The 23435-nt window shown below is 28.7% G+C and overlaps 1 protein-coding gene across 3 annotated transcripts in view; it reads left to right on the top strand.

The window, feature by feature from the left end:
• Positions 1-23435, top strand: part of LOC135926668 (RILP-like protein 1) — a 77250-nt gene that overhangs the window by 37839 nt on the left and 15976 nt on the right. For all 3 annotated transcript variants that reach the window (XM_065462600.1, XM_065462612.1, XM_065462606.1), the window contains exons 3-5: positions 6567-6685; positions 14280-14501; positions 23250-23395. In XM_065462600.1, coding sequence (XP_065318672.1) covers positions 6567-6685; positions 14280-14501; positions 23250-23395 — 487 coding nt within the window. The remainder of the gene's footprint in view (positions 1-6566; positions 6686-14279; positions 14502-23249; positions 23396-23435) is intronic.

Below are 23435 nucleotides of genomic sequence, written 5' to 3'. Positions count from 1 at the left end.
AACCTAAAATTTACCTTTTAATTCATTTGTCTTAAAATTTAAAAATCAAAATTGTCTTATTTTATTATAGTATTATTTTGTATTTATATTTGATGAATAATTCCATGACACAACAAAAAAACATTATTTTTAATATGACCCTCTCAGATTTTTCTAAAATTTTTACAAGAATTTGTATATTTTATAATAAGAAAAAAATGCTCTCAACCTTAAACAGCGGCTTAGATATAAGTCGAAAAAATGGGGAATTATGGGCAAAATGCTCTTAATATCTTAAGATATAATTAATATAAGTCGAAAAAATGGGGAATTATGGGCAAAATGCTCTTAATATCTTAAGATATAATTAAGCTACAAGCGTCATTTAAATTTCTTAATATAGTCTAATAGTAAGCCTTTAAAGTTATACAATGTTAAATATTGTTAAAAAAATTTTAATGTCTAAAACCGGAAATAGAAAACCATAAACTTAAAATTAAACTGGTGTTTTGTTTTTCTTTTAAATTTTTATTATATATAGATATAGGATTAATGAATAAATATGCAAATTTTTAAGTTACCGAGCTTTAGTTTAGGAGAAACGGCATTTTAATCATAAGTCTATTGTATATATTAATCAATAATTGTAATAAGTCAAAAGCTATCAAATATTTTATGTTTAATATTTAAAAATTTATGATCTGGGAAAATATTTTTTGGGGAAGGGGGGGGAGGTGTTTGATTAATTTTTAGGTGAATAAATTCTCAGATAACTAAAAATACAAATCAATTTTTGATTATAATTTATTGAAGATAAAATTTAAGTTTTATATATTGTAAATTAAATAATTTACACGTGTGAAAATAATCTTAATTTAATTTTCCCTAAGTGGCATAATACCATAATACTTTTGTATTTCGGAATGGGTTTGACCTTTTGAACAAGATATTTATTTATATTCATAATCTTTTACTTATGTTTAATTAATTCCAGTGATATTTGCTTTATAAAAATTAAATAGATCTAAGGTGTTTAATATTTGATTCTCATATGTACGCTGAAAGTAGCTTTTTCTTTATATATTTTTCCATAACTTCAAAAATATTGGCGGCCATTTTCAATTTGTTAAAATTTATTTAAAATAGATTTAATAGTTTTAAATATATTTAAATGATTATAAAAATAATTATTCTATTCTTTTATATAATTTTCTCATGGAATTTATTTATTTTACAGTTCTTGATATCCTATATAATTCTTATTTGTTTACTCATTATTTGTAATAATTTTCTTCTTATGGTTAAAATTATGTTTATTCAACTCCATCCTGCAGAAAATTTTAAATAAATACAATGTATACAAGTTTTCTTCATTTACCATCGCATTATTGGGATCTCAAGCCTTTTAGTAGACAAAAGCGCTAATCACTGACAAATGAGGGTTTTTATTATGTCAAAGGATCTCAATGAATATCTATCACTGATTATGTTTTAATCATTTCCTGTTGGCTTATTTATTTTTAAGATGCAGATATAATTATATTTTTAATTGATTAAAATTTAACATTTATATTTATGGCATGCAAAATTTTTTATATAGAAATTTATAAAATAAAATTTAAAATCATAAATCTTAATGTTTTAAATTATTCTTTTAAACTGAAACAACTATTTTTCTTTGTATATATATTTTATTGCAATAATATTAAAACTGGCTAATTTCTTAATACTATATAAAAAATAAACATAATTTTATTTCAAAAAAATAACAAGAAAAATAATATAAAAAGAAAATGTATCCCAAAAAGGAAACATAATTATCACAAAAAACTGAGTATATATTACATTATAATACAATTAAAATGATCTGAAAATGCATTTATTAAATTTATATTTAAATTAAAATTTTTTATACAATCCATAAAGGATATTTTCCTGTTACTAAGTATTCTTTTATTGTTTAATATTTATCTGTTGCTTGATATAAATTTATAATTATAAATTTAAATGTACCAATTTGACTCATTAATTTTAGATTTTATTCATAAAAGTTTGGTTCGGTCATAAATTATCAATACGGATTTTAGATATTGATTTTACAATACTACGCCGGCTCTGGAATATTCACCCTTTCATACTTTTTTTTTTAAAAAATATACCCAAATATTTTATATTACCTATAAAAATTAAAATTCTAAAAAATCCGGACTCGTGCTGGGTCTGAAAATATAAAATCCGGGCCGGACTATTCAAATGGTATCTTTGCAGGTCTCATTTAAATACATATAATATTTAAAAGATTTTAGCTTAAATATATTATAAATATTTATTACTAAGTGTTAAATAGATTAATGATTAAAATGCATCATATCTACTAAACATGAACTCGGCCCAACATAAAATTTTGCACATTTATTATGTAGTTCTATATATCCATATGTAAAAAAAATTTGAGAAAAAAAAATACCGATTTAGTTTTATGACCATTTCCGGTGTTCTATTTTCAGTTCTTGGCATTAAAATTTTTAAGAAAATATTTAACATTATATAACTTAAAGGCCTACCATTAGGCTATATAAAGAAATTTAAATGACGCTTCTAACCCAATTATAGCTAAAGATATTTAAAATTAAGAGCGGGCATTTTGCCTAAAATATCCCATTTTTGATCTTTAGAGATCCATATCTCAGTCGCGGTTTGGAATTAGATGCTAAATTTAGTAAAAATTTTAAAAAAATCAGAGGAAGGTGGGTTGAACTCATTTTGATTTGAATTCACCATTTATTTTTACAAATTTTCAATAAAAATAGCAAAAAGTACATAACTATTTGTTTTATTTCAAAAATACTGGCCCTCCTAAATCCCCTCTCCCACCAACTGGAAATATGGCTCTGGACCTGTCCTTACTGGAAGTGGAAAAATGTTGAAAATAAAATTTATGGTAGGAAGATTTTTTTTACTGGCCTTGATTTGATATTGATACTCATATAGAACTATTATGCTAAAAAATTAAGCAAAACCCCCTAAGGCTTGAATTCCCCCAGCAAAAATGTGTATCAATATGGTAAATTAAATACAAACATTTAATCTATATTCACTTAAAAAGAAGGTAATTTTAGTATTTCCTCGAAAAAAATTCTGGAAAAATTTTTTATAGGCAAAATTATTTTGAATTTTTTTAAAAAAATTATTGAAAATCCTTAGATTTCAGTATTTTTAAGCCTGATCAAGTATAGAAAAAAATTCTAAGCTTTTTAATTTTTAACCCGAGCATAGTCGATCATGTTAAATTTAGAATATGAATTTATTTCGCATAGTAAATTTAAAATGTCTAATTTATAATATTTTCTAAAATTTACTCTTAATTGTATTAAGCGCCCTTTTTAATTTCGAAATTTATGTGAAAGGTGGCAGTGATTATAAATTTATCAGGATTAAAATTAAATTCAAATGTCCCTTCATATTTATGAGCAGAGTTGTTAAAAGATACTTTTTAAATGGATCTAAAATATCAAGATACAGATATTTTAATCAAAAATCTATCTAGATACAGATATCACATTTTTATATCTAGATCCTTTAACAACTCTGCTATGAGTTATGACCATGAGTGATAAAAACCAGGAAGAGATTGCTAAGTTATTTTTTCACATCATAAATAGGTCACATTTAAGCCAATTATTATTCAATATCCACTAAATAAAGAAATAAATACCCGCAAAACATCATGCGTTATAATTTAAGTACCTATTCTAGCAATATAAGTTGTTTTTTATTTAGTGCATATGCAATGTATTCAGTATTTATGGTAATCCCATCGTGATAATGACTTCCCTCAGATAAACTCACGATAAAAGTTTCGCCGCTTTAAATTCGCTATAGAAGTTTTATAATGTATTCTTTCAAAAGTTTTTGCCGTTCAGGTTTCGCGTAAATAATTTCGCAAAGGGGAAGTGTTTCGCGAGAAAAGTCTCGCTGAATTGACCTTATAGGAAATTTTTATGCCAGGCTTGCCACGATTTGATAATTTTTCCTATTTAGAGATTACTTCAAATTATATTGTAGATTCAATCTATAAGAATATCTATTTAAAGAATTTAAAAATATCGAAAATATGATGTTATGAAAAAAACGGTAAAAAGAATAATTAAAAGGGTGGACATATCATGGAAAGGACGTGTATTATAACACCCTGAAAAGGAAACCGGCGTTAAAGCTTATATATTTGGCTCTTAGACTTCACGATATAAAAAGAGGCAGCAATATTTATAAGCCCCCCCCCCCCCTTCATTTTAAATTACATATTTATAGTAATATAAAAAATCATCTTTATTTATTACATAATTAAAATAAAATATAATCAAAAAAATGTTTTAAAAAAAATAAGGTTTTAGCTAATAGATATATAAACAAATTAAAATATTTAGGGGTCCTTTAAACTCAAATAATAAACAAAAGTTTACGAATTTAACCTTACCTGTCCACTGTACAGACAATGTAAAATGCGTACACCTTTATTAATGGATTATTTCGATAAATTAATGGAAGAAAAAATGAAAACACATTTATAACATAATCAATAGCGAATTCTGTAAATAATGTTTTTTTCCATTGATAAAATTCTTAAATTATTTATGAATATGTTTTTCATCGTGCCTCGAAGTCGAGATGTAATCAACTAGATTTTGCTAATTACTCTTATTCATTAATAATAATGTTATCACCTTTAGAAGGTGCATTTAGAAAAATTAATTATTTTATTTATCAATTTCATGATTATCATAAAAATAAAATACTATATTTTCTTCTAAAACAACTTCTTTAGGAGACCTTAACAAACAAAATGAATCATTAAAAATATTTATTATACTATTAATTCCTTTTTTATACTTTTTTTTTAAATTGTGTTTTATCTCGTTATAATTGAGACTTTTATGTTTATATGGTCTGTTCATTTATCGTCCCTTATATTTTGGGATGCTTTAAATTTTTTGCTTATCATTTATGGGCTTTATTTGAAATTAAAAGGAAATGAGGATTAAGGGTAAAATGGATTTAAAATATTGAATAAATGGATGTATCCCCAAACCATGAAATATCCAAACTCTCTCTTTCTAATGGATCCCTGTTCTTATGGTCCTATATTTATATAATAATTTTTTGATAAATAATAAAGTGACGGGATTTTTTATTAATTGGTAAAACAATAAATGAATTAAAAAAATTTTTTGTAAAAATATAAATTTTAAAATTTTTTCAACGACATGTATTATCTTTAGCTAAAGTTTTATTTAAATATAATATTGATATGTCAACTGATGATTTAATCATAATTATATACTTATCAAATGTTATATTTATTTTGTAGTGATTAAAAATCAGTATAAATATCGGATCTGTTTTGAAGCAATATCGGATCGGCACAGCCCTAATTATCTTTAGCCAAAGTTTTATTTAAATATGATATTGATATGTCAACTGATGATTTAATCGTAATTATATACTTATCAAATGTTATATTTATTTTGTAACGTACTTTTTTTTGAAAAAAAATTAAACTTAAATAACTGAAACCTTTAAAATACAATACTAGATTACTTTTTTTAGATAGAATATTTATACATCGCTACACCTTTTCTATTTATTATTTATATTTTGCCCAGTTCAGCCCGAAATATTAATTGATAATCCAGAAAATTTTTATCTGTATCTTAATAGAAAAAATCATTTTATATTTTATTTTTATAATTTTTAACTCTTGACTCGGCTGATTTAAACAAAATTTAAAAAAGTGATTTGAAACCCTACTTCGGGCGATTTATAGGATTCTACAGGTTAAAATGGACCGTAATCCTAAAAATTATACCAAAACGGCTATGAAAAATTAAAATCGGCCGAGCTCGGGATTGAAAATTATTTTAAAAAAATCTAATAATGTTTTCTCTTAACGGAATATTATAATAATAAGAATTTCTCTCTAACGTCATAAAATTTTTTATAAATGAATAATTTCGAGCCAAGATCGGGCTTCAAAATTTAAAAAATATAGGGCAAAATTGGTTCTGATTTTTTTTCTAAGAGGTCACAGTGGGAAGATAAAATTGCTATCTTCACTTCGTTCGATGTGAAATCGGTGTTACAATGGAAGTATGTTTGTGGTTTGATCATGATAAAGTAGATGTGTGGTGTTTAGAACCTAATCAGATATAAATGTTTGTGGGCTCGGCGGTGAATCATAATCAGTGTTCGTCTAGTTAAAATTCAATATGATTATTTTTATATTTCTAATTAATTTGTTTTTTTGACTTACGATTCGATTTGGATTTATTTTTGTACATAACAAATTTAAACATGGATCTTTACTTATAATATTAAATGGACATATTTTGAATTCGTTTAGTATTGGAGGGGAGTAACCTAACTGCCCTATTTCTGAAATTTTTGAGTTATTATTCAAAATATATTATACATTTAAATATTACTATAAGAAAAAGCAACTATATGAAACGAAAGAAATATTTAAATTTTTATTTAGGTTTTATTTTCAATTTTTATTTAATATAAATAATCAAAAAAATTAAATCAAGACAATTTGAGTAAAGATTTTGAAGTTATGAATGCTTTGGAGAGCACTGTGGAAAAATTGGAGAAACAACTCAAGATAAGGGACGACGAAATACAAAAGAAATTGTCTGAAAGTGAAACTGTAATTGTTAATTTAATGAAATCTCGCTATAATGCTCATTGGGGTATTAATTTATTTACTAGTGACAAATATTTACTATATGGGCGCTAGCGAGATTTACTAAATAAATCATATCAATCTTTTTTATAACTATAAAAAAAGAAGGGTTGGGCAAAATGCTCAATTCGAATACAGATACTTTTCAAATTTTTATACCTTACAAGACTTTATTCAAAATTTTAAAAAGATACATGATTGGATATGTTGTGTCTTTTTTCAAAAAAATATCTAAGTTACAGGATAATTTAAAAATAAAATACAATGTATACAAAATGTTATAAACCTTGTTTTTTTTTATAAAATTTTATCATATAAAAATTATGTATAAATTCTGGTAAAAAATGAACAAAACCAAATTTAATGCAAAATATTATTTATATTTGTAAAAATTTTAAGTTTTAATAATTAGGTCCTGTTCGATTCACCGTTTCTTTCATTTATCCGATCCGATATTTGAAATAATTTCTAAAAACCACTACGATTCAATATTTTAATTAAAAAATTGCTTGGTTATTATTTTAATAATTTTATAAAATTAAACAACTTATTCCAAAAAACATACAGTAAACTAAATATTTTTATTTTATCTTTTATGTTTCTATCTAACACAAAAAAGAACAAGTAATACGTGTTGCCCAAAATCTAAAAAGGATATTGAACGTTTTGGCCAAAATCACTATAATATAAAAAATATTAGCAAAATCGCTAAAATGTAAAAAAATAATTTTGTTCATAAAAATATTTGAACAATTTCTAGAAAAAAAAATATAAAAAAATAAATATTATTGTTGATAGTTAGATAATTGAACATCATTAATTAATAAATAAATATATTATTACCTTTAGAATCCTCATTAAATTTGCATCGACACATACTATTTATGTTTAAAAATTAATTTTTATTTGATTTATTAAAAATAATTTTGTAAATTTTTTAAAAAAATATATAAATTTAAATATATTCGGAATCACCATCAAATTTGCAGTTTAATGATGTATATATCGATATATAATGTCTATATATAAAAAATATATAAATTTCTGTTTTCATAAAATTTTACAAAATTTTTTTTAATTAATATCAAAATATACATCATTAAACTGCAAATTTGATGTTTTTTAGATTTTGGTGTATAATCGATATATATATAATATTTTTATTTTTAACTTTAATTGCCATTTTAAAATAAATAAAATAATATAAATATAATAATTTATAGGGATAAAATGAGACAATTTACAAATAAAAAAACAAAGGTTACAAATAGTTTATAAATTTAATTAACACAAATTGCAATAAATCGTTTTACTTTTTCCTGTATCGTTCATAAGTGTTTTTTGACTTTCAAGGGTAATCGTCACAGTGTTGTTTATCTTCCTATTACCAATTGGTCGGTCATCGCATCGTTGATATTTAGTGCTATAAACATTTTCTAAAAAAATCGAATGCGTTAAACGTTCATCGACAAAAATCGAACTATGTTGAACGTTCACCTTCAAAAAAAGGAACGCGTTCACGTTCTTTTAAAACTTTATGTAATAATTTTTTTTAAATTAAATTTAATATCTTCTTCCTTCTCTTTTTATGGCGATTTTCAGATTAACCCAGGTAGGCCAGTTTTCCCTCTAATTTTTTTTCCATATTTGACGGTCCTGAGCATCAATATTTGTAAGATTCATGCTTCTCATATCCGCCCCTATCACATTTGTCCACGTCATCTTGAGCCTTCCTCTAGATCTTGATCCTCCTACTTCCATCAAGGTGAATCTCTATACCCAGTCATCTTTTGTCATACGTTCCACAAGCCCAACCATCTTAGTCTATTTCTTCGCATTACCACTCCAATCATTTCTATACCCAATCTTGCTCGCAATTCCTTGCTAGTCTTTCTTTCTCTCAGAGATACCACACACATCCATCTAATCATCATCTCTGTTCTTTCTAATTTGGCTTCTTGAGTCGCTTTCATTGCCTATGTTTCGCCGCCGTAAACTAAACAACTCTTCACACAACTTAGCAGACTTTCCCCTTTAACTTCAGAGACTTTTTATTTTTTAGATTAGACGACATCTCTCTAAACTTCTTCCATGTTTGTTTGACCCTTGCAACAACGGCAGAATCTACACCACCATCTGCGTTGAGCATGTCACCTTCAATTACATACCTTCTCAGTTGTCCTCCCCCAGGCTTTCTTTATGGCTTCCCACTTGCCATTTACCCCAGATGCTTGTAACACCTCCGCCTCTCTTATCGCCATGTCATATTGAATTAACATCGGGCCCTCCCCTCATTCAATTTTCAAACCTTCAGCATTGGCACAAATTTTCTTTTATTAATCCTGGCGCTTTTAAAGGTGAGATCTTCTATCGTTGCTGATCAATACATTGTTCCCTCGGTATCACTTTCACATTTTTTACTATGCTCCTATCATATCTCCTCACTAACTAATAATCCATTGCACTTTTAGCACTACCCGACTTGTCACCAACTTCTCTTATCTTAAATATTGTATAACAAAAATTATATCCATAGCATCACCAAAATCTAAAATTCTCTCCCCTTCTGGACATCTCGTGTCATAACTAAAACCTTCATGTACTCCCTCATAACACTCACAACTCGCTCCCACATGTCCATTCGAATCACCAGCGAGGATAATGCACTCTTCATTTGCCAGTCTCGATATCATCTCCAATAGACTGTCCCAAATTGTATTTTCTCTTACTTCTTCCAACCTGTGGAACAAATACCGAGATAATATTACATAACCTTCTACCATAGATCATCTTGATAATCATTATCCGGTTTTTCTTATTTCTATTACTTTGTCCACGCATTTTTCTGCAACTAATATGCCAAAGCCGTTACCATCATTACCAGAAAAATTTTTACTTTTCATTTGTTCTGCCAATCATTCTTGCACCATTATCTTTCCATCTGGTCTCTTGTATGCAACAAACAACTATATGCCTTCTATGCCGTGCATCGACTACTTCTGCTCTTCCCGTCATGCTCCCTACTTTCCACGTCGTAACTCTTACCCTATTCCTCATTAACCAGTTTCTCCACTTATATCAGGGCGTTTATAGTCGTCATATCTTTTTGTCGTAGGCGGACGAGGAGCTCCATGGGGTACTTTGGGCGGTACCCCGCCCATATACCTTGCCACGATGAGGCTGATTGTATAATTTTGTGAGATATATAAAATAAATTATATAACCTTGATTCTTTTTTTTCCGGTCATGGGTTACTTTATTTGAATATTTACTGATATGATATGTTGTCAAAATGTAGTAGCAAATAATTAATTTTTTAAAATGGAAAAATATAAAGGTGAAAAATGTAGAAATAGAATTTATGATAAAGGATAGGGGATAAAAAAAAAGGAAGTTTAGAATATGGAAGGTTATTCAATGGAAGAGATGAAGCTTATATAATTAGAGCGGATGATGGCGGTAGCAAGTCTTTGGCGTAAGAATAGGGATTCCTTAGGCTGATCGGTTTTTTCGCGGATCCGTTTGCCTAATTCTTTGAAAAAACGTTGAGCTTTGCTACCGAAGGTGGTGAGAATGTAACAGGCTATGGGTATGAATAGGAAAGAAGGGTTTAAGGAACTTTACTTTATGGTTTTCCGAGATTCTGCGAGGGCGAGGGCGAGGGCATCGACGTTATGGTTTGATGGTGCATTTGGGTCAATGCAGGTGAAGTCCCAAACCAGGAGCTGACCCCTTAACCAAGGAATCAAGGATATTCCATCAGGACGTTTCCCATCGGTTCTAAAAATTCCGGTTGGTTCAAGCCTAGATGGAATGCCTCTTGATTTGAGGGCGCGTAATATGATGTCATTGCATTTGGTGTGCCGTGAAAAACGGCCACGACAAAAGTGACAATGGAGGCAGTGCCTGCCCTAGCGGTCGACGCTGGTTTCGCAATGTTTGCATTGGTACGGAAGAACAATTTCGCAATTGAGCCGTAGTCCAATAGCAAATCTTAGCTCGTCAGCGGAGAGCAACAAATCGAGGTTGTTGGAGGGCATGGTTTCCAGAAACTCGTAACCGGATCCTAGGTTCAATTGGTGAAAAACTGTGAGATCGTCGTCGTGAGGTTCGATTTTACGTAAGCGACGGAGCCTTCGTTGAGTGGAATATCCCAGTCTCTCTGTAAACATGAGGAGCGTGGAGTATTTGGGACAACGGAATTATCCCAAATTGTCTGGGCTTCGGCTAATAAGAGGTCAGGGAAGTTAGAAAGCTGGCTAATGTGTGAGTCTGATGAAGGGCGAGAGGCGATGAAACCACTGATGGAAAGAGTAAGAGGTGAGCTTAAGCCGATACCCCCGAGCTTGCATGGAAGTGATGCTTGTAACCATGAATTATGGTTAAAGCGGAGATTAAGGATCTCTTCAGCGAGAGATTTGAGATTTCAAATGATTTTAATGAGTTGGGAAATTTGAAAATTGAGGTGGATCTAAGGGCATAGAGAATTTTAGGAATGTAGTAAAAGTTTTTGAGGAGAAAAAAAGCTTGATGGGGAGGGAGAAACTTAGAGATGTTTTTGCGTTAGTGAAGAAGTGATTGATGGATTCCAGACCACCGACTGGAGAGCCGAGTGACTGAGGGATGAGAGTTCAGTTGTGTGGAAGTTGTGGGCGAATAGCAATGAAATGGGCAGATCTCAGTTTTTTGTTCATTGAGTGAGAGACCGATAGCATGGGTATGTGTTTTGATGATGGTGAATGCCTTAGCAACCTCGTTAGGGGGACCGCAAAGTATTCCGTCGTCGATGTACCAAGTATGCAGTGGAAGATTGCAGTTGGAAGAAATGTTTTTGACCTTTCGTTGATTCCAATGCATAAAAGTATCGAGCCCAGAGGATCGCCTTGTTGGATCCCTTCTGATGATAAAAGTAAATAGTTGTTGAATTTGAGATGAGATGGCATGGAATAGCAGGAATGGAAGAATTGAGAAAAGGTGGGGAATGAGTGGTATATTTGTGGGAGAAAGTGAGAGCGGCGAATGGGTTGGTTTGGAGTTGGATACGAGTAGCGTGTGTGGCTATTTCGCAGCCACCTTGGATGCCGATTCCTAGTTTATGAGGTGCTAAGATTAAGGCTGCGTTGTCCTTAATTTTGTAAGATATAAGTTTAGCGACAAGACGGCGGAATACGGTCCCAATTGCTATTGGGCGGATATCCTTATTGGGTTTTTCGAGTGCGATTAGTTCAGCACCGAATAAAAGTGGTCTGATGGACTCGAGAACGAGTCCGTGTGCTATTTTGTTACAAAATGTTGTTAAATTTTGTAAAATTGGGACCTGGCTGACTATGAGGATGTAAGATCCTGGAGGAAGATGGGACGAAGCCCATCGTAGCCGGGAGAAGAGTCGTGATGGAAGGATAGAATAGATTTACTCGCCTCGGCGCGGGTGAAATCAGTAGGAAAAATATTGGGAGGAGGGGGAGGTATGATATCAACTCCGGAGGGGTGTTTTAATTTGAGTTTGTTGAAACTTTCTTCGTTACTAGTAGCAAATGAATCATCAGATGCTACTAAGTGAAGGGCGAATTTGATGGAATCCTTAAAATTAGGCTTTTCAAAAAATAAATCAAAATATTATATTTGGGCTATATTGTAGAGAGCTAGTTCGTGTACTAAAGAAATTTTATTAGAATTGCAAAGCATAATTTAAAAAAAATCATATTTAAAGTTTGATTGGAAATCAAACTATGCTTTCTTAGCTACTATATCAAACCTATATTTTAAGTTTTGATGGGTTGAATCAATAGCTAAACAAGTTGATTTAAATCATTAATTGAAGCTGTTTAAATAAACACTTCTATAAATCGAAATTTCCCGAGATAAAACAGTCACGATAATTTCTTTTAATTTGATAGTTTTATTTCTACCCCATGATATTGAACCTTAAGTGCTATAATTGGTTAGAATCCAACGATAAAAAGTTTTTTTGAAGTATAAGACATTATTATCTTCATCAGCACCGGTAGAAAGACTATTTACCTTTGCAACTTTGCTAAATAAGTATAATAGAACCCTTTAAATAACGTATTTGAAAAATTGATATTATAAAATAAAATTGAACATTTTTTTTGAATATTAAAAATATATTGATTATCATTTGTTTTTTTGAAGCTATAAAAAGTGCTTCAAATATAAATGCCCATAATAACTTATTTAGACATCATAAATGATATTCCATCTTGTAACACAGAACTTGATTGCATTTCTTAATATAATATAATGTTTATAATAATTTATATGCAAATGTCTTACATATTGTAATATTGATCGAAAACCATATTTTTCAAAAATAAAAAAATTATAATTAAATATAAAATATTATTATAATTATATATGCTATTTAATAAATTTCACTTTTTTTTATCATGTTATTAGTTATTATAATTAGTTACAAAAATTTGGTAAGAATTGTAATAAGGAATTACAATTTTTGTAATTATACCCATCCCTGCTATAATTCAAAATTTTTATAAAAATAGCATTTTTATAAAAAATTGTGAAACCCCCAAAATTATTTTTATAAAAATATAACATATCCAAGTCTACAATAACTGGGCCTAAAAAACTCCAATAAAATTTATGACGGAAAAACCTATATTTTGAAAAAGTCGGACGATCGGTATGTATTGATATCGGGCCTATCCGATTTTTCTCGAAAATCACCAATAGTTGCCGATTCCATATATTGGACATCCCTAATAAAACAAATATTTACACTAGTAAAATTATATCTATTAACAAAGTATGTAAATTATAAAAATAATGAAAATCTAATAAAATCCAAATATAATTAAATAATTTTACAGATACATTTAAAATCTACCTTATTATTTCAAAAATTTCTCATTTACCCTAAGATGGTTAAGTGTTAATAATAGCAAAACTAAATAACAACTCAACAGGCGAGGAAAATTGTAAAATGCAATGTTTTCTTATATTTCCATAATTAGTAAACATTATTCGATGTACTTGAGTCAGATGCGTAATCTGGAGTGGGATCATCCCATCGAAATTTTGCCCCTTCTCTTATATATCATTTTAAGTTGAAAAATTCCCCACCCCTTCTTTTCCAAAAATATATATAATATATCACTATAAGAAAGAATTTGAAAGAAAAATTAGTAAAATTTAATCGCTTTTTAAAATAACTACTATAATTCAAAATTCTTAGAAAAAAAGCATTTTTATAATATAAGTGAAAACTCAAAATTATTTTTATAAAAATATAAAATATCCAACGACAATAAGTAGCAGAAAATTCAGCCTAAGAGTGTTCCTTTTACAGGAAGATCCTGGATTCGTCAATGACTTGGGTTATTTTTTTTAAAAACAGTAATCTTCCATATTTAAATAATAAGGACATTTGTACTTATTTTAGTTTAGTATCTATATTTTGTTTTGTGTGTATTCATAAATGCATCAATTATTTATTTAACTTTAATCGCGGTAAAAAAACACAAATCATAATGTATGCTTATATCTTCCTTTTTTTTATAATTTACATAATCTAATATAGATGGAAAATCAAATTATGAGACTCTCCAAGGTTTGCCAAGAGTTGAGGCGAAAAAATCAAACTCTCCAAAAGCACCTTAGAATATTGATAGATGACAAGACCGACCAGCAATTAGAACTTCAGGATAAAGATCACCAGTTGGTGGAATTGAAAGAAAAATTGACTACTTTCGATCCCAATATAGGATCTTTGTTTGATAACGGATCTAACATAATGACTCAAGTAATAGGACACCTTTTGTTTAAACAAGGTTTTCCATGGTTGTTCAGCATAGGCCCATATTATGAGCACAAAATATGTTAAACATTTTTTATATTTTATCGTCGTTTCAATTATAACATAAATAAAATATATAAAATGTCAAAACCCTTCCTTTCTTACGAAAGTTCATTATAAGAAGAGAATTTTTTAAAATTTAATTTATTATACAATAAAAAGGAAGATTTTATAACTTCCAAATATAATTAACTTTTTTTTAAAAAAACTATATTTTGACAATGAAATAAATACTCTATTATTTTAGGTGATATATATTTTTTGGGGAAAGAATTCAAGAGTGAAGGTTGACGTTTAAAAATATCATTTAATTTTCCTTTTCTAAATGACAATTAAAATATCTTCCACAATCACTAATAATCTTAAGGGCACCTTTAATATTTCGATTGATTTATCTTTTTTGATTTAAAATTTTGGATAATACTTTTTTTTCTTTAATTTAAATAGTTATTTAAATATTCTCAATCATCAAAATAATTCTTAAATAAAATTATGTGCTCCTGAAGTACATTATAAATAATTACATAATATATTCTAAGTTTCTAATTTATGCTATGAAATGACACATGTGCTATTTTAAATTAATATTTTTTATATCTAAGAAGATTTCTCTTATGCGTTGAGTACAACTTAATGAATATAATTTGTTTTTAATTCTCTTTTAGTACTTTCCAAAAAATATATGGTAGATTCAAAAAGTTGTGATATTTTTCTATAACTAATACAAAGTTTAACAAAAAAAAACTAATTTAATTATATTTAGGAAGTACCAAGTTTTTATTCAATTACATAAATTTTTTTTTTTTTAAATGGACTTTGAAAGAACGATATAAATGGAGGCTAGGGGATTGATATTTTTTGTCTATGATTTTCTAATTAAAATGGGATAAAATATAAAAAAATGTTGCTTACTTATTTTATGCTCTCATAATGTGGGTTTCTGCTCTAAAACAACGTTAAACCCTCAGTTTTTATCACCTTTAAGAAAAAATTTATTTATTTATAATTCAAATTTTTTTCCCCTTTAATTGTTTCTTTATTTGAGTAAATATAACTAATATCATATATTATAAAAAAAATAAAAGTATATAACTATTTTTTTCTAACAAAAAATTTAATAAATGCGATAAATGTAAAAATATAATTTAGGATAATAAAATGATAAAGATATAAAAAAATGTTGTATAAAAAAATACTAAACAGAAGCTAGGATAGAGAAGAAAAGGATGAAAGTATGAGGAGACATGGATGATTATTCGATAGAAGAGATAAGAGATAAAACTTAGATAGTTAGAGCGAGTAATTGTAGTAGCACGTCTTTGTTATAAGGAAAGAGATTTTTTAGACTGATCAGTCTTTTCGTGTATCCTTCTCTCCAATTCCTTAAGAAGCATTAGGCTTTACTGCCGAAAGTGGTAAGAATGGTGCAGGCAATGGGTACGAATGAATAATAAGGATTGATGGAGCTCTATTTGGTGAAGGGTTTATGTAAGGGTGAGAGCATCGACATTGTGGTTGAATGGTGCATTTGGGTCGATGCAGATGAAGTCCCAACCAGAAGCTTTCCCCTTGTCCAAGGAATTAAGGACATTCCATCAGGACGTTTTCCATCGGTTTTAAATATGCCGGTTGGTTCAACGAGAGGGAATGCCTGAGATTACGCAAAATGATGTCGTTGTATTTGATGTGCCTTGGGAAGCGGCTTCGACAAAAGCGCCAATGGAGGCGATGCTTATCCCTTGCTATGCTGGTTTCACAATGTTTGCTGTTTGCATTGGTGAGATAGAAAAATCTCGCAGTCGCGCCGTAATCCAAAAGCAAATTTTAGTTCATTTGCGGAAAGTAGCAAATCAAGATTTTTGGAGGATATGGTTTCCAGAAACTCGTAACCAAATCTTTGGTCAAGTGGTAAAAACTGAGATCGTCAAGGCTCGATTTTATATTAATAGAGCCTTCATTGAGTGGAATATCCCAATCTTTCTGTAAACACGAGGAGGGTCATAGAGTGTTTAGTACTGCGGAATTGTTCCAAATGGTCTGGGCTTCAGCTAACAAGCGGGAAAAGTGATAAACGTAAACCGATAACCCTGAGCTTGCATGGAAGTGATGCTTGTAACCATGAGTTTTGATTAAAGCGGAGATTAAGGATCTCTAATGAATCAGGAAAGTTTGAAAATTGAGGTGGATTGAAGAGTGCAAAGAATTTTAAGAATATAATAAAAGTTTTTTAGAAGAAAAAAAAGCTTAATGAGGAGGGAGATGCTTGGAGATGTTTTTAAAATGAAGTAAGCTAGATAATCATTAGTGAAGAAACAACTGGAGAGCCGAGATGAGTAAGGGACAAATTGGTTGCATGGAAGTTATTAGTGAATGGGATTATTGGACAAATCTCGGTTTTCACTCATTAAGTGAAAGTTGTGTTTTAATGATGGCGAATGCCCTTACGACCTCTTGGGTGGGGGCAAGGAGTATTACTTCATCGATGGACCAGATGTGCAATGAAATATTATAATCGGCGGAAATATTTTCGACCATTTTATTAACGCCTATGCGGAATAGTACGGAAGCCAGAGGATCGCCTTGTTAGATCTGTTCTAATGAGGAAAGTAGATAATTTTTGAATTGGAGATATGATGACAAGCAATAGTAGGAGTAGATAAATTGAGGAAAAGTGGTAAATGAATGGTATATTTGAGTGTTTTGAATAGGATTTTGTTGCTTTGGAGATGATTGATGCCAATACTATGTTGGTAAGGTACTAAAATTAAGGCTGCGGTGTCCTTAATTTTGGAAGATATGAGTTTCTCAACAAGTTAGCAAAATACAGTCCCAATTGCAATTGGTCGAAGGTCCTTATTTGTGCTATTAATTTATCACCTAACAGAAGTGATCTGATGGCTTCGAAAACGAATCCATATGATATTTTATTACAGAATGTTGTTAAATTTTGTAGGATTGGACCTCGGTTATGGTTATATTAGTTGGGAATATGTTTGGTGGAGGAGGCGGTATGAAGTTACCACTAGTAGAGTACTTAATTTAAGTTTGTTGTAGCTTTGTTCATTATTAGTAGCAGGTGAGTCATCAGATACTAGTATGCGGAAGGTGTATTTGATATTTAAATTAGTTATTTTTTAGAAATTATCTTGGCCTTTAATTAGGCTACAAGTTTTTGGTTTTGTGAGAGGTTGCAGTAGTTCTAAGGGAGAGGGGATAAGTTGCGTCTTTGATTTGTTAGATATTTCTGTATCTCTGGGTTGGGAGGTTGGTGAAGGAAAATGAGAAAAGTTTGAGCCAATTGTTAAGAGAGCAAAAGTTATTTAGTAATGATTGAAGTCAGATGGAGAGAGCTTGGCTATTTGTAGTCTGGAACCTTTAGGAATTATAGAGATAATGGGAAGTTTATCGGATTTTAGGGAGTTTTTGATGTCATCATGAATGATAGGTGGGAGGGGAATAAATGTGTCTGATGTGGTAGATATGTGGTCATTATTAGATGATATGGAAGTATCACTATGAGTAAAAAATATAAACAAGACGTTTTAGAAGAAGTTCGCTTTCTGGATTCAGGACATACGATGCCTTTGATTTTGTGTTTAGTTAAAAGGCCTGGTTTGGATATTTTTTTATTTTTTGAAACTTGTGGGAAAGTGTTCCATGATATCTAAGGGGAAGATTATGACTTGAATGAAAGATAAGAACTTAAGAGAAAAGGAAAAATTAAATTATTTCAGTATAGTGAATGGGGATGTGATTTAGTGTAAGTAAACAGAAGTAATTTACAAATAATAAAGAAATTTTTTTTTAATAAAAAATTTTTTATATATAATGTAAAATGGGCATAAATATTATTGGAGTTAGTTGGTGTTTCTTGCTCTATGAAACATAATGATAAAAAAAATCAAAAGATTGTGGAATATAAAATATTAATTTGGATAAATTTAAAAGTATAAAAAAATATTTATATTTTGGTGAGATTTAAAAATATATATTATAAGAAAAATTGTGTAATTTTATTGAATTTTTATTTTTAGAATGAATGGAATTGTGATAGAACAAAAAATTTATGAAATGGCAAATGAAGATTATTATAGTTGGTTGGTGTGTGTTAAAGATTGAGTTTCTTGCTTTATGATATATATTAGTGAGAATAAAAAAAATAAGACATTTGTGGAATAGAAAAATATTCATTTTTGCAGAGATTTATAGTAGTTTTGTTAAAAGCCCAATTCGGGCTGATTTATTAAGATTATAACCAAAATAACATTATGCAAGTTTAAAGATTTTGTTCATAGCTAGCAGAAATGCTTGGACACCTATTTTCAAAATCTAGATGCTTACATAATATTATTTTAGCTAAAATCTTAATCGGACCTTTTTGAAAAATGGACCCAAACCGGGCTTTTTAACAAAACTAATTTCAAGATATATAAGATAAATTGAGAATAAATCTTGGGCAGAAATGAAAAGTATGATTGGTATTATGTTTGATATTTAAAAAAAGAAATATATTTTTTTTTTAAAAAGAAAGGTTAGTTTTGAAAAAAATGTGAGATTGTTTATAAGGTTAAATACTCTTGGAGTACAGAAAAATGAATTTATTGTTCACGTGTTTAAAATTAATGTGAGGATTAAATATGTTTTAAAAATATATTATGGTTAATATCAAATCAATAAAAAGTCGATTTTGTGACTCCCTCAGAATTTTTTACACCACGTACTCGCATTTTACTTCCTTACACCACGTACTCGCATTTTACTTCCTTACACTACTTACTCGCTAATATATGAAGGTTTAAAGAACGAAAAAAATGGTACATTTTGACAAAATGCACTTCATTAGTTTTAAAATATTTCAAATAAAAATAAAGTTAGAGCAATAATGTAAATTTAATTATATAGGTAAAATAGATCTTTAATATGATATAAATGAATGTGATAGAAACCCGGTTAATATTTAAAAACCCGGAAATGGCCATATAAAATTTTTTTCCCTGTAGATGTTACACTGCTTTATATTTGTACAAAATCCTAGACTGGGGTGAACATGCGTCTAGGAGTTATGATCCTTTATATGGTTAAAATTGATCAAATTTAACATAAATATATTTAAATTTAATCAAATACTCTAAAATATTATTGGCGAATAAATATTTTGATATAATTAACTAGTATGCATTAAAAGCATGTTTATCAATCTTATTAAGTTACAATTTATTTAAAAATATATTTGTATCATGAAGGAATCGTTTTAATTATAATTTTATATTAAAATTAAAAAATTTTTATAATATATTTATCTAAGTCATGGTTTATTTTTTAATAAATTTAAATTTTATTTAATATTTAGCCAGTATAAATTATACTAATTCTCATTTATTTTACTTCCACTTGCTACAAAATTAATTTTCTTTTTAGTTGTTCTGGTCAAATTAACAAAATAATTTATTCAATTCGGTAAAAAGTTATATTTTATATTAAGCCAAATTATTAAAATAATTGGTCGATAATTTTAAAATAATTAATATTGATTAACTTTACAATAACCAAAATCTTTTATAGTTTAATTTTAAATATTAGGGATTATGATCAAACCTAAGCATCAAGTTTGGAAACCTTTTCAAGAAGTACGCGATAGTAAATCAGTTAAAGCGGTATGCAGGTTTTGCAAGATATCCTATATTACCCAGGTTGAGTCAAATCAAGCAGCTGTACTATGCGCCCTGTCATAATTAAGGAAAAATTTTATTCATTTCAAAATATCAACCTCGACAAAAATCACACAAATGTGATTTGTAATACTTCTAGCTCTAATGAAGAATTGGGTGAAATTAGTGAGAGTGATTATCAAATTCACAATATTTTGCCTTGTGACTCAGAAGAATTTGATTCCATTATTTGATCAATCTACAAGCAAGGCGATTAAATGTAAATCTCAATCTTATATAACCGGTTTCATAGATAGAATGAATCCCAATGAAAAAATGAACTCGATCAATTGTTTGCAAAGGCTGTATATGCCAGAAATTAACCTTTCCATATCACTAAAAATCCCTACATCCAAGAATTTTTTAAAAATATATGTCCTGTTTACACTTTGCCCAGGCGAAGGCAGCTAGCTGGATATCTTTTAGACAAAGCGACAGGAGATATGGAGGCAAGAGTTTAATAGATAAAGCTCTTCGTTTATCAATTGTATCAGATGGCTGGAGCAACATTAGAAATGAGAGTATTATTAATTTTATGATGATGACGCCTGTTTCAGTATTCTACAAATTTTTAAAAACTGAGGAAGATCGCCATACGGCGGATTAGATTGCCCAGAAATTTAAAAATGTAATCCATGAATTGAATCCCTAAAAGTATATTATTTGATTACTGATAATGCAGCTAACATGAAAGCACCCTGGAGTATTCTAACGTAATTTGTTAATATACAATGTTATGGTTGTGCAGCTCATACATTGCAGTTATTCTTTCACAATTTTGAACGACTTCAGTTACCATATTTCAAAAATTAAAAAAATTGTTAAATTTTTCAAGAATAAACACATACCAGCTGCAGTATTTTCCCGTAATGAGAATCAACATGATGTACCTTCTACATTAAGTACAATTAGCCAAACAAAATGGACATCGTCAATAAAATATAATCAAATACAAATATGTAAGAAAGCTCTGAAAGCATCAGTTGTTGAAGGGCTATATGTGATATTTTTCCCATAGAAATTGCCTATAATATATTAAATGAAATATTTTGTACGAAAAATAAAATTTTTTAATTATACTACAACCTTTAGCTACCTCATTGTTGAAGTGCAAGGGGATAAATGTACATTGGCCCACATAATAAACGAGATGCTTAATTTGAAAAAACACATCATACAATCATGCCATTCTATATTTTCTTCATCTGAAGAAAAAAAAATTAAAGTTATGTTTGAAAAGAGAAAAAATGATCCAATATATGTGCTCACAATGCTCCTTATTTATTGAACCCCCATTTGAAAAGAGAAAAAATGATCTAATATATGTGCTCACAATGCTCCTTATTTATTGAACCCCCAATATCAAGAGGATCATCTTACTAGTACTGAATTTGATGATGCATGTGATATAATACAAGAATTAGGTATATAACAAGGTGGTGTTAATCAAAATATTTTAAGTGATATAATAAATTTCAGAAGTAAAAGCGGCATATTTAATAGCCAAAATATATGGAAAGTGGTAACTTCCATAAGAAGCAATCAGATTTCGGCCTCAAGTTCCCACCTTGCCCATTAAGATAAGTGAAAATATATTGAAGACTTCTACAACAGGAAAATTGGTAAGAGTTTATCTTAACTTAAGATTGATTTTAAATATTAAAGAAAATAATGATATTGAATATGAATAGGAAAAAGACTCTGCCACGGAGTGCGAAACATTAACTATAGAATGAATTAAAAAAATATTATGAAATTTAATATTACATTGATTCATTATAATATATATATACAAAATAAAGTTAATATTGACGTAAAAAACATTTATTTGAATTTGACCGGCCAAATATCGGTAAATTGACCAAATCGTATTGACCGGTTAATTGCACAACCCTGATATATAATATCAATATACAAAATTTAAAAAATTTTTGAGGAGGTGGTGTTGAAACCTTAGGTGATTTGATAGAATTCACCATATATTTAAAAAAAAAATTTATAGGTTATATTAAGATCTTATAATATTAGTTTTGAAAAAATGTATAATATAAAAGTTATTATTTGAAAGATTGAATGCTATTGTACTATATATAAAAGAATTTACTGCATTAATTTTAATGTGTAAATAAATGTTTTTAAAAAATATATAAAATATATACATCAGGTAATTTCTAGTATATAAAAAAGAAAGATGGCGATTTATAGTGAATGGGCAAAGCCAGTTGATATTTAAAGGATCTTTTACATCAGTCTTTCTGAGGTTTGGTTGATTTGAGAATAAGTTGTTATGATAAATAAGAAATGTTCTTCAGACATGTTTTTTTTGTGTATGATTTTGTTATGTATTGGTGATGAGTTTTGGAACACCTGTTTGGTCTGCTTGAGTCTTGCATTATTTTCTGAGATGGAATTATTAAGTTCCATCAGATTTTGATAGAATTGAATAAAATTTTCAATGGCAAAAATGTTTGATTTAGGTGATCGTTCTTTGAATGTGTATTTTTGAGGGTTGATAAGTTTGAAATTTATATTATATATCCTGTATATTTCCAATTGTTTGAGGTTTCATTGTTGAGATATTAAGGATTAAATGCACTTCTTAATGTTTGGTTTTTAGAGCATCAATTTGAGGTTTGGTTTGCTTGAGACTAGCATATTCTTTCAGAGATAAATAAATAAGTTCAATCTGGATTTTGAAAGAAGTGCATATTGTGAATGATAAAAATGTTCGATTTATGATTGTTTTTTAATGTATTTTTGAGAATTGGTTGGTTTGAGGTTTAGATAATTTGCAATATCTGCTAATCTTTGATTCGGATTAAATATCAATGTAATTACAATTCTTATATTGTTTTTAAGGAAAAGTTACTCAAAATATTATTTCACTTACATAATAATATCTTACATTTTCTTTTATTAAATTTAGAAGCCTAGGAGGGATATTTAATAGACTTGGTAATAACATTTTTTATTAATAAAAAACTAGAGTTTATTTAGTAATGCTTCTGATATGAGCGATGATAATAGTCCCAAATTTACCATGACAGAACTTAAAGAGGTTCTCAAGGAGAAGAATGAGCTTAAAGCTCGACTCATGGAATTGGAGGAAGAATTAGCCCTGTACAAACCCAAGTTATTTCCTTTTAATCATTATTAAATAGGATACTTGTTG

Source organism: Gordionus sp. m RMFG-2023, chromosome 1 (assembly GCF_954871325.1).
Source record: "Gordionus sp. m RMFG-2023 chromosome 1, tfGorSpeb1-WG-v2, whole genome shotgun sequence".
Taxonomy (NCBI): Eukaryota; Metazoa; Nematomorpha; class Gordioida; order Chordodea; family Parachordodidae; genus Gordionus; species Gordionus sp. m RMFG-2023.
The sequence above is the reverse complement of the archived record's forward strand: the minus strand, read 5'-3'. Positions and strand labels throughout refer to the sequence as shown.